Source organism: Aquarana catesbeiana, linkage group LG04 (assembly GCF_042186555.1).
Source record: "Aquarana catesbeiana isolate 2022-GZ linkage group LG04, ASM4218655v1, whole genome shotgun sequence".
Taxonomy (NCBI): Eukaryota; Metazoa; Chordata; class Amphibia; order Anura; family Ranidae; genus Aquarana; species Aquarana catesbeiana.
Window position 1 is genome coordinate 22951308 of NC_133327.1, and position 17850 is coordinate 22969157.

The following is a 17850-nucleotide window of genomic DNA, read 5'->3' on the forward strand; positions in this document are numbered from 1 at the left end:
ATCCATGTTAAAAAGTGGGGTCCAAAACCCCATTTTTGTAATGAATATTGCATATATTGCCAGGATACTGTGTCAAATGCCCTCTTAATATCGAGAGATAGAAAACATAAAGGGATTTTCCGTTTTTTAGCAATATGTGCCATTGCCAATAACACTGCCCTGCTTTATATTATCGCCTGCCTGTCTATTTGGCATGAAGCCTACTTGATCTCTATGTATTAATTTTCCTATAATGCTATTGAGGCGTTTTGCTATTATTTTTGCTAATAATTTAATATCGAGGTTTAACAGAGAGATAGGCCGATAATTCACACAGGAAGTATCATCAGAAAGGGGTTTTGGGATCATACAAACAATTGCCATTAGTGTTTCTTGCCGAAAAGAATGTCCATCTAGAAGTTTGTTAAAAGTTTCAGTGAGAATGGGAGAGAGTATTTCTGAGAATGTTTTATAGTATAAAGCCGAGTAGCCGTCTGGGCCTGGTCTTTTGTTAAGTTTTAGGTCTTTTATGGCGTTAGCAACTTCATCTATAGTTATAGGCTCATCCAAACTGCTTTTTTGATTCTGAGATAACTCAGGTAAGATTATTTTTGAGAAGAAGGATTCAGCCTCTGTAGGATTAAATTCATTGTTTGTCTTGTATAAAGTTGCGAGATGTGAGTGAAATTTATGGACTATTTTAACTGGATTACAAGTGTAAACATTTTTTGATAATTTCAAACGTATTGGTTTGAAAGATTTGTTAGTTGAATTTAATGCCCGAGCCAAATATGTACCTGGTTTGTTTGTATTCATGTAGAAATTGTGTTTGGAGCGTTTGAGGGATTTATCAACTGACTCAGTGAGAAATAGATCGTATTCCAATCTAGATTTTTCCAGATGAGATTTTGTACTCTGAGATGGATTATCTTGAAATGATATGTAGGCTGCATTAAAATTGAGTTCTAGTTTTTTTGCTAGATTTTTGCGTTCCCGTTTAAATAGTGCCATTTGTCTTTGTATTGTACCACGCAAGACAGGCTTATGAGCTTCCCACAGTGTTATTGGGGAGATGTCTGTTGTATTATTAATTGATATGTATTCCTTTAAAGCTTGTTCAATGGCCATCTGATGTAGTGGGTGTTTGAGCATTATGTCCGGTAAGTACCACGTTGGGTCATGCGCTTTTGGTATGGCTGAGGCTATAGTAGTGTATACTGCATTATAGTCAGACCACGGAATCGGAATTATATCTGATGCAATAATTTCTGGTATCATTCCTATTGTTAGAAAAATATGATCTATTCTGGTGAAGGTTTGATGAGGGTGTGAGAAATAAGTGAATTTCTTTTTCATTGGGTTACTTTCTCTCCATGAATCTACCAGATTGTATTTGGAAAGAAGTTGAGAAAAAGGTAATCTAGAGGTTATTTTGGATGGTGTAAAAGGTGATTTATCTAGAAATGGGAGGAGGACCTGGTTCGAATCCCCACACATCACTGTTCCTATTTTGTGTGTATTAATCACTTGTAATAAATGTGAGAGGAATGGTGTAGGTTGTTTGTTAGGAGCGTAGTAGGAAATCACCGTGATTGCTGTATCCATTATATAACCCATGAGTATCAGGTATCTACCTTCTGGGTCTTTAATTTCTGATGATAAGGTGAATGGTGTGGATCGGTGAAATGCAATTAGAGTTCCCCTTTGCTTGGTACAGGCAGAAGCCGTGTAAATTTGTTGATAAAAAGGAGAAATATATTTTGGAGTAGAATCTTTGGTGAAGTGTGTTTCTTGGAGGCATACTATGTGAGCCTTCTTGTTATGGAAAGTACGGAAGGCTTTGGTCCTTTTTTGAGGGACATTTATTCCCTGAACATTCAGGGAAAGTATATTCAGTGGTGCCATGGCAATAGATCAAATAGTTTTGACTTACTTTTTGTTATGCAGAGCTGACTGCGCAGATCAACCTGTGTGGACTGAAGAGATGAATAGATAGAAAAGAAACCAGTGAATTCTGGAGTAAAGAGTAAACAAAAAACATATGAGATTAGATGATATATTGTATAAATTATTTTTTGCAAGTAATCACAATTTACCCGTGAAAGAGAATAAATATCTCTCTCAGGGGAATAAGTGCCTTCGTCACACTCCCACATAATATGGTTGGGAGAATGAGGAGGGCTAATGGGGGTACACGGATCTTCCGCTTACAGGAGAGAAGTGCTATGTCAAAAGACATCAAAATGATGTTTCATTAATTGCAGTGCAGAATATAGTTTTTGTTGAAATTATTTATTCCAGGGTGGTTGTATATGGTTAGTCTTGCCCTAGGCTAAATAATTCAGTTAGAAAGGTACTGTTAATAACTTTGGTATTGATGAAGATAGTTTGAATTATTTTGGGATTTTAACCCTTTTAGAGTAAACAATTACATATTTTATTCATACGTAACTGTTTAGATATATTAACTCATAAAATTGAGGTTGTATTGCTTCAGATTAGAATAAACAAAAACATAATTCTAGGAACTAGTTAGGTAATAATATATTTGTTTTAAGAAAAGAAAGAAAAAGCTTCCATTACTTCTGGATTATTGAACATATTTGTCCTAAAAAGTAATAAATCTATTGTTATTACCTGATAATATATAACTGAACAAGAATTTCCTTATTTCACTTATATATTCTAAGGCTATATGAATCAGAAGTAATAAGAAATATAACTGGAATGTAACATGATCCCACACAGTGTGTGACTATCAGAATGCAGTTACATTCAGTTATAAATATAGGTTTTTTATAGAGAACCATCTCTTAGTATAATAAATGAAGAGATATCAGGAATTAGGATGTCAGTCCATTGAATCTTCTTGGTCCATGGATGATGTGGCATAACGGCCTCTTTTGTGAGAATGATGATTCCCATTTTGTTCTGAAATTTTCTGGGTGCTGCCTGAAGGTGAAGATGATGCCATTCTTCTGCGTGTGGGAGTGTTGCTGCTTGTGGGTTCTGTCAGATTTAATTTTAAAAGGGTTTGTTGTAGTTCATCTGCTGATCTGCTTCTGTAAATTGTATCTTGGTAGTTAAATCTGACTGAAAAGGGGAAGCCCCATTGATACATAATGTTGTGGCGTTGCAGTTCCATTAGTTGGGGTTTCATGGATCGTCTTTTAGTAATAGTAAGTTGGGATAGGTCAGCAAAAATTTGATAATTGTGTCCTTGAAAATTAAGTTCCTTTTTTTCTCTTGCAGCAATTAGTATTTGTTCTTTCGTTCTGTAATAATGAAATTTTGTGATTATATCACGTGGGGGTCGATCTTTCTTTTTGGCTGTGAGGGCTCTGTGTACTCTGTCCAGTTCTAAACGTTCAATAGGGATATCTGGCTTTAGTTCTTGTAATAGAGCAGTAATAGTAGATTGCAGGTCTGTCACAGTTTCAGGTATTCCCCTTATGCGTAAGTTTGAACGTCTGGCTCTATTTTCGTAATCTTCGAGCTTAGTTTGAAGTATTAAATTCTCTTTTTTTAATTGTTCCAATTCTGTTATATTTTCTTGGGTTGTAATTTCAATTTCATCCATTTTTATTTCTAAGGCTGCGGTGCGGTTTCCCAGCTCTCTTATTTCTTTGGTTAGGCTTTTTGTTATTTGGTCTGAGGTTTGTTTTAAAGCCTATATAAAGCATCTTTTCAAATTGTAATAATATTACTGGGGATACTGAGGAGGCTTGTGGAGAAGTTTGTGAGAGGATTTGTTCTGTATCTGACTCAAATGGAGAGTCTTGCTGTGACATTTTCTGTCTGTGAGAGCGCCCTGATGCTGTATCTTGTGAGGTGACTGGAGCTGCTTCAGCTGCAGTGAGTGCCTGTGAGCTCTTTGTGAGGTGATTTTTATTTCTGCCACGGTTTCCTCCCAGTACCATATTTCCTGCCCAAACTTTCACAGTTTGTTCCCTGGGGCAAAAAGGTTCAAATGGATACCTTTTGAGCCTGCAGGCTCCGCTTTGTCCTTCTCTTCTCTCCTCAGCGGTGTGGAGCTCTAACAATGCATGTCTGCTCCGCTAGGCTCCGCCTCCTGCCCTCGTTATATGTATAGATTTAAAGTATGTTTTTATTACATGTTTATTGTTGAGAGGTTTCCAGCAACTATTGATACATTTTACAGAATGTGTAGGGCATGTATTTTTAAGCCAATGCCCAATGCACTGTTTAATTGCAATTATATGTAGAAAATGTGACATCACTACTAAATTACATGTATTTAATAGTGTCTGAACAGATAGTAAAGTAGATTGTAAGGGTTAACAAAATTGCAGTTATACATTTTAAAAGAAATAATTATAATAAGGTTTTAATAAGAGGAAGTTAATTTGCTGCAGCCAGTCTCAAACCACAAGGGAGACAGTGTGAAATTTTGAGATATACAGTTTTGCTCAAACGTTTGCATACCCTGGCAGAAATTGTGAAATTTTGGCATTATTATTGAAAATATGACGAATCAAGCTATCAAAAAATGTCTTTTATTTAAGGATAGCAATCACATAAAGCCATTTATTATGATATAGTTTTTTGGATCCTTTTTAAATCGTAATGATAACAGAAATCACCCAAGTGGCCCTGATAAAAAGTTTGCATACCCTGGAATGTTTGGCCTTGGTACAGACACAGAAGGTGGCACACACAGGTTAAAATGGCAATTAAAGGTTAATTTCAAACATTTGTGACTTTTTAAATCACAATTAGTGTCTATGTATAAATAGTCAAAGAGTTTGTTAGCTCTCACATGGATGCACTAAGCAAGCTAGACACTGCATCATGAGGAGGTAGAAAAGAACAGTCAAAAGACCTGCGTAACAAGGTAATGAAACGTTACAAAGATGAAAAAGGATTTAAAAAGATATCAAAAGCTTTGAATATGCCAGACAGTACTGTTCAATCACTTAATAAGAAGTGGAAAATTTCAGGATTTCTTGATACCAAGCCAAGGTCAGGTAGATCAACAAAGATTTCAGCCACAACTGCCACAGGAACTGTTCGGATACAAAGAAAAACCCACAGGTAACCTCAGGAGAAATACAGGCTGCTGTGGAAAAAGATGGCATGGTTGTTTTTAAGGAGAACAATACGATGATACTTGAACAAAAAAGAGCTGCATGGTCAAGTTGCCAGGAAGAAGCCTGGTTACAATATGCCCAACAACACCTGGACATGCCTCATTGGATTTTTTTTGGCATTGGTGCAGTAAAGGCTTCCTTCTGGCAGCTCAACCATGAAGCTCTTTTTTGTTCAAGTGTCATTGAATTGTGCTCCTTTAAAACAACCACACCGTCTTTTTGGAGAGAAGCCTGTATTTCTTCTGAGGTTACCTGTGGGGTTTTTTTTTGTATCCTGAGCAATTCTTCCACCAGTTGTGGCTGCAAACTTTCTTGGTCTACCGGCCCTGGCATGGTAGCAAAAGAGCCCCTAATTTTCCACCTCTTATTAAGTGATTGAACGGTACTAACAGGCATATTCAAGGCTTTGGATATATTGCTATATCCTTTTCCATCTTTGTAAAATGTTATTACCTTGTTACACAGGTCTTTTTACTGTTCTTTTCTACTTCCTCATGGCTCAGTGTCTAGCCTGCTTAGTGCATCCATGTGAGAGCTAACAAACTGATTGACTATTTATATACAGACACTAATTGTGATTTAAAAAGTCACAAATGTGGGAAATTAATCTTTAAATTGCCATTTAACCTGTGTGTGCCACCTTTTGTGTCTGTACCAAGGCCAAACATTCCAGGGTATGTAAACTTTTTTATCAGGGTCATTTGGGTGATTTCGGTTATCATGATTTAAAAAGGATCCAAAAAATGTGATAATAAATGGCTTCATGTGATCGTTATCCTTCAATAAAAGACAGTTTTTTGGCATGATCAGTCATATTTTCAATATTAATACCAACATTTCTCAATTTTTGCCAGGGTATGCAAACTTTTGAGCATGACTGTATATACAAAGGGTGTGAATAACTGAAAAGGGGAACATTAAGAAGAATGTTCTACTGTACTGAAAAAATACAGGTTTAACTTATTGTTTCAGTTAAAGTATGACTTTAACCAGTATGTAAAGGAGAGAATATTGGTGGGACTTTTAATGAGGTGTAGTAGGGCCGCTCAGGTCCCCTCCTCCATCCCGTCTTCATGACGCCGCACCGCCGGCCGAGTGTTTGCTATCTGTTAGCCCACTGGAGGATGGTGTGGAGACGCCTCTGGCTGTGGGACCATAGTGGTCTGGTTCCTGGGCCCTCGGCATTTTCCCCTCCTCTCCATACTTGTGGACGAACGTGTGATGTTGGGGACGTGTTTGCGGCGGCACAGCCTATATGGGCTCCTTCCCCGCATGGGTTTCACATACTGCACTCAATATTTTTCATTTGCTAAGTATTATGCACCCAGGCATCTTTGTTTATAGTCATTTAGACTCAGGTACTCAGGACTTCTCTCTACTTCTATCTTACTTTTTTCTTTCTGCTCTTTCCTTGTCTTTTGTTTCCAAAAGTGAACGTTGTTCTGTTCCTTCGCTGCTTTCTGCGCAGAAACCCTTCATCAAATTCAGCAGCTGAATGACTTGTCAAAAGAGGCGATCCTACTATATGGCAACCATCAAGCGCATTGTAATAGTAATTTATTTTGCGCTGCTATTTGAATTCATTATTAGTTGGGGCTAGATTTTGGTGAATCAAATTTTTGCACTTATGGTTTATATATTTTAAGCAGCAGCTCAGATTTAGGCTTCATTTTCATTAGCACAGCGTTTGGGGTATAGGAGGGGGCGGATTTTCTATATACCTTAACTCTGACATAATCTGAATTAATTAAAAGCTATTTTTACTTCATTTTACTATTGCTCCCGTGTTCTTATGAAAAGTCCCGCCATTTGCTTTTCTACCAAATATGACTTTAACCAATTCAGCCCACTTTTTGCAATATGGCACTGCGTCGATTTAACTGACAATTGCGTGGTCGTGCAACGTTGTACCCAAACAAAATTGACGTCCTTTTTTTTTCCACAAATAGAGCTTTCTTTTGCTTGTATTTGATCACCTCCGCAGTTTTTATTTTTTGCGCTATAAACAAAAAAAGAGCAACAATTTTGAAAAACACACAATATTTTTTGCTATACTTTTTGCTATAATAAATATCCCCAAAAAATATATAAAAAAAACTTTTTTCTCAGTTTAGGCCGATATGTATTCTTCTACATATTTTTGGTAAAAAAAAAAAAAAAAAATCACAATAACCGTATATTGATTGGTTTGTGCAAAAGTTATAGCATCTACAAAATAGGGGATAGATTTATGGCATTTTTATTTTTTTTTATTTTTTTTATTAGTAATGGCGGCAATCTGTGATTTTTATCCTGACTGCGACATTATGGCGGACACTTTTGACACTATTTTGGGACCATTGTCATTTATACAGCGATCAGTGCTATAAAAATGCACCGATTACTGTGTAAATGACACTTGCAGGGAAGGGGTTAAACACTAGGGGACGATCAAGGAGTTAAGTGTGTCCTAGGGAGTGATTCTAACTGTGGGGGGATGGGCCACCACTAAGATGACAGCGATCACTGCTCCCGATGACAGGGAGCAGTATATCCCTGTCATGTCACTAGGCAGAAATTCCTTCTTTACATAGGCATCTCCCCGTTCTGCCACTCCGTGACACGATCGTGTGCCCCTTGCGGACATCGAGTCTGCGGGACCTGCCGGAACAGTAAGTGAGTACGCGGTGCGCGCGCCCACAGTGATTTAAAGGGGACGTACATTTGCCCAGCTGTGCCATTGTGCCGATGTACATCGTTGTGCGATGGTCGGCATGTGGTTAAGTAACTTTTTTTGTTTTTTTTTTTTTATTGTGGAATTGCTTATTCTCACATTGTTGCAGGTTTGGAGGTCATTGTATACTTCAGATTTATATAATTGCCCTGAGCCAACTCCAATGTGAACAATAAATTGCATTATAGTTTTTTTTTTTTTTTTTTTTTTTTTTTATAAAAGAACCTAAAGGTGGTACATATAAAAAAAAAAAAGTTGTGCAAAGTTATTTATGGGAAAAATAGATTATATGTTTGAAAAGGATTGTGACGATAAGCCCATTTGTTAATACTGAAATTAAGGAAAATAGGAACTTGGCATTGCACAAAGACAATCTGTTACAAAACAGAGGGAATAGTTTATTTGTACAAATGTTTTTTTAATTGTGTTTAAACTGTTTACATATAAGTGCCAAAATCTGGATAGACCCCTGTTACATACATGGGGTCCCTCTATTAGAGGCATGAAGTGTTTCAATTGTGTTGCGAACCTATACTATTGATGCAATATTGGCGATAAAAAAAAAGGGGGGGGGGGTTTGTCATACAAATATATGAAAAAAGTATGGAAGAATTCATTCTAAATCAAGAATCAATGGAATGGCCAATGAATGTGCAATGAGAAAGTGTTATTGTGTCAAGGGATACAAAAATCAAGACAGAATATTAATACAACAGTGTTGGGTTATATTTGATGAATGCGCAAGGTTTACCATTTAATCGTTGAGATACTTAAGGCAAGGTTATTTTGTGTAGGTCTTAAAATGTGTATAAGATAAAGAGGCGTTGCTATTCCCACCTACCATGAGAGAGAGATTGAGAAATTAAGCAATCAGGACCAAAATAAAGTGTTATATATATTGAATTTGTGTAAAGCTAAGGTTTTTGGTGGGAAAGTTTGAATACAATCTTAACCACTTGCTTACTGGGCTCTTAAACCCCCTTCCTGCCCAGACCAATTTTCAGATTTCAGCGATGTCACTCTTCGAATGACAATTGCGCCGTTATGCAACACTGTACTCAGATGAAATTTTTATCATTTTTTTTCCACACAAATGGAGCTTTCTTTTAGTGGTATTTTATCACCACTGTGTTTTTTATTTATTGTTAAGAAAATTATTAAAGACCGAAAATTTTGAAAAACATTTATATTTTGTTATAAAATTTTGCAAACAGGTCATTTTTCTTCTTCATTCATGTACACTGATGAGGCTGCACTGATGGTCACTAATAGGTGGCACCGGTGGGCACTGATAGGTGGCACTGAGAGGTGGCACTGATGGGTGGCACTGATCGGTGGCACTAAAGGGCAATGAAAGGTGGCACTGATAGGTGGCACTGATGGGTGGCAGTGATTGGCAATGATGGGCACTGGTAGGTGAGACTGATAGGCAGCACTGCTAGCTGGCACTGATTGGCACCACTGGTGGGTATTAGGTGGCACTGGTGGGCACTGATTGGTGGCACTGATTGGTGGCACTGGCAGGTGGCACTAGTGGGCACAAGTGAGGTGGCTGCGCCTCTTCCTCTTCAGGACCAATGTCCCTTTCACAGAAGCCGGTGATCGGCTTTTTTCTCTCCCCACGCTATCAGCATGAGGAGAAAAAAAAAAAACAATTACCAATCTTCTGTTTACATCACGTGATCATCTGTCATTGGCTGACAGCTGATCACATGGTAAGGGGCTGGGATCGGCCCCTTACTCCGAGCTGTGATCACCCAAGTCTCATTGACTCATGATCGCAGAGCTGGAGTGCGCAAAGGGGAGGACGTCTATTGACGGCCTCCCGCAATGTAGTACAGTGCTGTAGCCATCATTCAGCTATAGCGCAGACAGGAAAGGGTTAAAGTATTTTTTGGACATCTTACTTTTTGAAGTCCCAGAATTTCAGTTGGAAAGTGTTAATATTGTTATGTTGCTTATTCAGTACTATTTTATTTTGTTTATGATAGTCAGATACATTTATGTGCTTGAGTAAAATGTTCTGTTCTGAGACCCTTGGCCTCCACTTGGGCCCAGAGGGAATAAGGAACTAAAGATGTTATGTTTTATTGAATCCTTCTGCAATATTGTGGGTTGAGAAAAATGTTCAGTTAAATATATTGAATCTATAGAATAAAAACCATTGATAGGAAACACTTATTTTTGAATTAATGAAAGAATATTACACCTCCAACGGGTAAGGAAGGCTATATTTAAAAAAGTTCAGGTGATTCTGTGGTTATTCATATTGGATGGAGAGACTTCACCCCCTCCAGCCCCAGAGTGAAGAAATGACCCCCCCCCCCCCCATTCATGCCTCTATCCAGATGCCCGCTACTTGAAGAAATGACTATATCTTTTATATCTGGGAGGAGTTCAAGCCATCATTTTAGTATGATCTTTCCTCCACTTGAATTTGAAGGTATAAGGGGAACTCCTGCTACAAAAATGTCCCTGGGAATGATGCCTTGAGGGGGAGCCATGACGCAAACCCAAGGCCTAAGAATTCAAGTGAACACTGCAAGAAAGAGATCTGAAGTGCCAGTCCAAAGACCCAAGCCTAGCCCAATGCATCAGTTCCAGTCTGTCTGTGGATGTCAAGTTCTGTCCTTACAAAGAGGCAAGTTTTTGGGTTCTCTTCTGTTTACATGGATGGCTACAGAATCAAAATTCTTGGAGGTAAAAGTTTAGGAAATGAAATTAAGGCGTGAAATAATGTGGACTTTTTTTTGTACACTGGAAACTTTATGCACATTCATAAGCCATACAAAAGATACTTTTTTTTGTGTTCTTTTATATTTTTGATGAGGACTAATTTTCATTAACCTACAGACTGTCATGCCACCCCCCCCCCTTGTTTTTATGGCCTGTCACACCCCTTCCCCTTTATTTTTCTTGGAAAATTGCTATACAGCTGAGATCTTGATATCGACTAATTCTGATGGGTTTATTGTTCTCTATTTTATACATGCGTAAGATAATAACACATTTATGAGAGGAGTAATCCAGGTTGATGTTAAAGGGCATATTGGGGCAACAGGGATTGTAGTTGTCACGTTCATGACAAAAGAGGTGGTTGAGAGCCCCCTTAATCTATATTTGTTTTGGGTTATTACTTTTAACAATATATTACAATTTTAATATATTGTTGCTCTGAAGTTAGACGTAAGAGAGATATTTCTAATGAGAAGATGGAAGTCTTGTTTAGGTTTGCGTTATTGATGTCTGTGTTGTTGATCAAAGTGATGTGATAGCCTGTGTAGTGTTATAAAAGTTGTTATAAAAACTGTCTGAACATTGACAGGCGAGAAATGCTATGAATAACTGTATGTACATGGGGGGGGGGGGGGGGGGTTGGCATGGCTTGGATTGGTAATATCCTATTGGTGGGCTTGATCTTGAATGTATACTATAAATATACTGTACCAGGACCAATAAATGGAACAGTGTGTAGATCTAATCTGTGTTGTGTCTCTTTTCTATATACACTGTTCCCTGCATAGATCTGGGTGTGACGAACGGAAAAGTGTCGGCAATAAAAATAAGGTACGATTAACAATAATAAGGTGATGGATAGGACTAGAAGTTTGTAGGATCCAGAAGTATCCTATCACTATGCATGCCATACAGCTCCTGCCAAACAAGTAAAAGGTGTAGCGTTTAGAAACAGCCAAAATTCGCTTTGAACTTGTGTTCTGACTAAATGTTGAGCTCATCCTTATCTGTAACACTCATAAGCTAAATAAACCCATTGCATCCTTAAAAACCACCTTAATTGCACCTTCCCCATTGACTCAAATGCATTTTTACAAAAATTCTAAAATTTCAGAAAGAATAAGACTCTGCATTTCTTTCATCCCCAGTAGCCAGTGTATTTTCATTAGGACAAGTTTACTTTAAACCAAAATTTCAGCTTTATTGTCACTTAAAATAGATTGTTTGGGACAGTGTGGCTAAACCAAATGCTTATCATTGAGGAATGGTCCGCCTACTGGGAATGCTGTTATACACTGTAGTAGCTTGTGCCCCGTACAGAAAGCAGCTTTCTCTTCCTGCACAAATTCCAAACCCTTCCTCCCTCTTGCCAGAAAGAAAAAGGAGTTTGCATCTTGGCCTTTCAAGAACATTTATCAATGAATACAAGGCGTTGTTTGATTGGCCGAGGTGGGGAGGTAGATAATGTCATGAGTGTCTATACCCATGCAGGAAGACAGCACCACTTACTATATGTAGCACCAGCTACCACAATGTATTACAGCATCACCAGCATCCAGACCAGTCTATAGTTGTAAGTGTTAATTTTAACCAAGCTAGCCCAAACTGTTTATTTAAAGTTGAAGTTATTATTTAATACATGCAAGAGCTTCATTCTCCTGTAAAGAAGCTTTCTGCAGAGTAATATTATCGAGCTTTCAAACTACAAACATCCAAATATTTTTCTGTAATGGCTTTTCCCAATTATTATTATGTACCTTATCAAACCATGGTTTAAGGGGTGTTTCATCCAATAGTTGATCCATTCTAAGTGGGAAGAGGTAAACATTGCTATAAGATGACAGGGTTGGAAAATGCTGTCTTGCTCTCTTCTCATCTTCTTCTGTGTTAATATTCTCCAGTCCTTTCATGAAGAAGACCACCGGTCGGTCAGGGTAGACTCGGGCAGCTGATTCAATAGCACACAGTACCAGGGATGGAGGATCCATTCTGTCTGTGGTCTCCATAAATAAGATTCCATTTCCTTCTCTTAGAATGGTGTTTGCACTAAAAGAACTTGACATTCCATTAGTGTTGTCCATGATTACCAATTTCGATTCATTAGGAACAAGAGCATTCAATATGTGATAGCTTTTTTGCCTAAAATAAGTATTACTGATAAAGCCCAAAGCTACCATCATCAAGAAAATTGCAAATAGTTGTATTTCTTTCAACATAATGGCGGTGTACAATTGCTGAGCTGTAACAAGAACAGATAGAAGCATAAACAAATGTTAAGGACACTTTTATTAAAGGCAATCATAAAAACTTTGTGGCCCAGTACATTTCCCACTGACCTAGAACACACTTGCATATCAGGAATCCCAACTTCACTGGCTGCATTGGCTAAAGTACAAAAAAGGCCAGCGCACTGGATTTCATAGCATCACCATTGGTCATGCCCCCTCACCCCCGCCCTCCCCCCCCTCCAATCATCAAAGGCATTTAAATGTATTGTGCAAGGTAGAGTTTTGTGTTGTTTAACTGCATTACCTAACATTCATGGGTTGATGAGGGTCTTCAGTAAGTCAGACCTATAGAGTTAAAGGGTTCGTCCATCCAGTGGGGTACAGTGTTGGGCAACACTACAGAGGAAAAAAAATCTGAGGGTGCTGTATTCATTGATATGAATTGATGTGAAAAAAATTGATATGAATGCTGATAAGACATGAGAATAACATGGATCGGACAATATGACTTTGGATGGACTTTGATGTGAGGCATGTTACATCTTTCACAGCCAGCCTACAGTAAACAGGGCTAGAAGAATGTACAAGGTTGTTTATCATCTGCCTAATGGGACTCCTGAGGCTATTCAACTGCTCCATCACACCTGGCCAGCATGGGGCCTGAGAGGTGATGAATTGGATGAACACGTGTGTTTAACTTCTCAAGAAGAACCTGGGAGAGGAATGAACTTCTTATGACTTTTGGTTCAAATGTCTTCAATGACTGCGATTACCATCCCCCTAGCCGGGGTGTGGGTCTCAAGTCTGGATAAAAAGGACCCTGGTCTGAGAGATTCTGAGAGAATGCGTGTATGTGAGTGTTAGACCAGTAAGACCCCTTTCCTCCCCTGTTACCACATCTTCCCTCTCCTTATTTAGAACTGTAATGTATTGATATTCCTATTGTAAGTAAATTGAACCTTTATTCTAAGAATTAGTTGTCCTTTTATTGGAAGCCAGACACCCCAAACAGAGCACATTTTAAATTTGCGTGTGGTAATCCTAAAAGCCGCATAGAACCTACAGGGCAGAAGTGCTCAGTTTCACAGTTCCATATGGACAAGCAGGACTTCTATGAAGCTTTCATTGTAAAAGCAGCTGATAACGCCACAGAAACCGGAAAAGGCTGCAAGTGTGGTGAGTCTTTTCTATGGATATGCAAACGTTTTATTTATTTTGAATAATATCAGGTAAAAGTGGTAATGAATGAAGAATATTGAATGCTAGATGAGTGATTCGTTTTTTTGTTTATTTGTGATTTGTAAGAGCTAAAGGCAATTGAGTTTGGTTTGTTGCTCAGTGCAGTGTTGGAACGTTAGTACTAGTAGAATTGTGTATTGTGTGTGTAATAATATGTCCAGTCCATTGTGACTCCATTTTGTTATGCTTTGCTATTATAGTTTATAAGATCTTGTCAAGCTTGTCATTTTAGCTTGAACCTGCAATTATGAAAGAATGCACAGAGAAATGCTTGCACAACACTATACGCTATATATATCATTATGGTTTAGTTTGTCTTTTCCTGTTCCCTGTTCTGTAGGCCATGGGACAGGATGCATGACTTATGACTCATAACCAGATGGTCTGTTGACTCCTGTAACCTCAGATATACAGCAGGAACTGAAGACAGGTGCAGTAGAGGCCTGGCAGAGCATCACCAGGGATGAAACCCAGGGTCTGGTGATGTCTATGCATTCCAGACTTCAGGCTGTAATTGACTGCAAAGGATTTGCAACCAAGTATTAAAAAGTGGTCCCTGAAAAAGTGGGAGGCACATTTAAAAACTGTTGTAATTCCTACATCGTTCACCTGATTTGGATGTAAATACCCTCAAATTAAAGCTGAAAGGCTGCAGTTAAGGCACATCGTGTTTGTTTCATTTCAAAACCATTGTGGTGGTGTATGGAGCAAAAAAAGATTAGAATTGTGTCGATGTCCCAATATTTATGGACCTGATTGTATGTATCGTAGGGGTCACAGACTTATATAACCATATATTTTATACCAACATATTATTTATTAACCACTCCCCCCTCTCGTCATTTGATTTGTAAGCTGAACCATATATAAGCTGTAATAAAATGAATGCACAACCAGCTTCTCGTTTCATTCGCTGTCTCCAGATATCTGAGGGCCCTGTTGGTGTACCTATAGAAGGGTGGTTGCCCAGAATACCTACTATTTCCTTTCAGTGTGGATTGTATAGTTGTGAAATGGAACTTGTGTATACATATGTTAAAAAATATGCCTCTGCCAGTTATCATTCATGTGCAGATGAACCTCTTAAAAGCCAGTATAATGTACTATTGTCTCAGTGTCAGCAACATAATAGCAGATTATTGGGTAAACAGCTAACAAAGAAATTGAAGAAAGAGAGGTTGGCAAATGAAATTGCAGTGTTGCTCAGAATTAAATTTATATCTGAGCAAATGGGGGGAAGTGGGAAGCAGAGAGGAGACGTGTCGGGGAGGAGATAGAGAAAATTAGTGAAAACCCTCTAAAGGTTGCAATAACCTCCAGTTTTAGAGATGGATGAATTGCGGGCTACAGCAGGCAATTTGTCAGAAAGAAACAGTGAGCTACAAGAACAGCTTCAGAGGCGCAGCATGGATTGTGATATGAAGAGCAAACTTTTAGAGTCATTGCGAATAAAGTTGGCAGAGATGGAAGAGTTGGTTATGCCTTTAGAAAGAAAATTAGCAAATGCAGACTCCCAGCTTCTTACTAATAGGGATGAGCCGAACACCCCCCGGTTCATGGCAGAACACGCAAACCCCGTTAAAGTCTATGGGACTCGAACGTGAAAAATCAAAAGTGCTAATTTTAAAGGCTAATATGCAAGTTATTGTCATAAAAAGTGTTTGGGGACCCGGGTCCTGCCCCAGGAGACATGTATCAATGCAAAAAAAAGTTTTAAAAATGTCAGTTTTTTCGGGAGCAGTGATTTTAATAATGATTAAAAAGTGAAACAATAAAAGTGTAATATTCCTTTAAATATCGTGCCCGGGGGTGTCTATAGTATGCCTGTAAAGTGGCACATTTTTCCCATGTTTAGAGCAGTCCCTGCACAAAATGACATTTCTAAAAGGAAAAAAAGTCATTTAAAACTGGTTGCAGCTGTAATGTAATGTTGCCCCCCCCCCCCCCCCCCCAGGACATTACCGGGCCCTTTGGGTCTGGTATGGATATTAAGGGGAACACCACACCCTAATATTAAAAAAAAAAAAAAAAAAAAAAAAAAAAAAAGGTGTGGGGCCCCCAGGCCCTATATACTCTGAACAGCAGTATACAGGTGGTCCCTGGGTTAAAAACAAGATAGGGACTGTAGGTTTGTTGTTAAGTTGAATCTGTTTGTAATTTGTAACAGGTACATTTTTTAAGTGTAGCTCCAGCCCAAGAAACTATTTTTAAGCTTTTTGGATAATATAGGGCAGGGTTATCACCCCTGTAACTTTTTGTTGCTGTCTGTGCCCCTCTTCAGAAGATTTCACCTCACTCTCTGTCCCAATGACAATTGGATTTTGAAAATTTGGGGTTATTAGGGAAACAAGGATTGATGAAAAAGCATCAGTGGAGACACCTTTGTCCCATATTAACTCTTAAAGGAGAAAATTTCCCTTCCTAGGGGTAGATTTCCTCTCACTTCCTGTTGTCTCCCTCCATTTGTAAGTAGGAGTCGTTTGTAAGACAGATGTTTGAAAATAGGGGACCGCCTGTATATACTATACGGCCTGCCCTATACACTCTGTGGAAAATTGGTTCTTAGGTGTTGGTGGTACCAGAACAATGTAAGCCCTCACAGTTACCCATGGTGGGCACTTGAACGGGCCCTGCTGCGAAATATCATATCAAGAATTATAAATTACATGCACCTGTTAAACTGGGGCAGAAATATTGGGCCTTAGGCGATGGTGGTGGGACAACACTGTAAAGCCTCACAGATACTCTTGTTGAGCGCAGGAACAGGCCCTGCTGTGAAATATTAGATCAAAAATTGTAATTACAAAACAGTGCAGCCGTAGTGCAGTTGCTACTACTTTTCTGGTGGTGTACACAATACAATGTAGTGCAGTGTTGCAAAACAAAAAATACATCATGTCCAGAAGGCCACCAAGGAGAGGCAGATGCTCACAGGCCACTAAAAGAGGGCAAGCAGGTTCTGTGTCTACAGTCAACAGTGCTGGTCATGGACATGGTGCATCCTCTGCCGTGTCCGTGGGGCACACTTGTTCTTTTTTTCTGCTGCTGGCCGTGTTATTGAGACAGAACATGCAGAAGAGTTGGTGGCGTGTATAACAAAGCCGTCCTCTTCGTCCTCATCCTCTGTCACCCAGACTCAGAGTAGTTTTCCTTCCTATGCAGCTGCCAAAGTGGCCTATTTCACCGGCTCCTTGTCTAATACACAACCATCCATCTATAGTCTACACCAAGGAAGAAAATATTAGGTTAAAATAAGAGAATTACATGAAGGAATACAGAGTATATTCCTGAAAACATTAATCTGCAAACATATTTAGTTACAAGTAAAATGCAGACCTATCCCATAATTACCCTTTGCACTAAGGTTCCATTCTGATGGTTGCTCTCCCATAAAAGTGTGCGTTTCCCTCCCATCTAGTCTGTGTATATCATTACATGCTGATGCCTCATTGGTTAGCATAGCATGGCTCTGATTGGTGCGCTTCGCTTCCCTATTCCTGGTTAAGGACTGGCTACATCTCCAATCCCTATACTTTACATAAATCAGCTCCTTTTAATGCAAATCCTTAACTTGAATTTTCCCGGGAAGTTAAGTATTGATTACGTGTTGACATCCCTTCATTGCATATCCCAGCATGTGTAAAACAATGAGGTTTGGATCCCATTGTTCGTATACACAAGCCTAGGCACCGACTTGTCTGGTCTAACAGAGATTTCTGGGAAGATAATATGTTCCGCCCTACATAGATAAAAGCTAAATTAAATATATTAATTCATATATTCATTAAATATAAATAAATTAAATATACATTAAATATATTCATTAAATATACATTAAATATAT

The 17850-nt window shown here is 38.6% G+C and overlaps 1 protein-coding gene across 1 annotated transcript in view; it reads right to left on the bottom strand.

The window, feature by feature from the left end:
* Positions 1–17850, bottom strand: part of LOC141141334 (alpha-1,4-N-acetylglucosaminyltransferase-like) — a 184203-nt gene that overhangs the window by 20610 nt on the left and 145743 nt on the right. Inside the window, exon 2 of the mRNA XM_073629006.1 lies at positions 12297–12778. Within this exon, the coding sequence (XP_073485107.1) occupies positions 12297–12755 (459 nt within the window). The 5' untranslated portion in view covers positions 12756–12778. The remainder of the gene's footprint in view (positions 1–12296; positions 12779–17850) is intronic.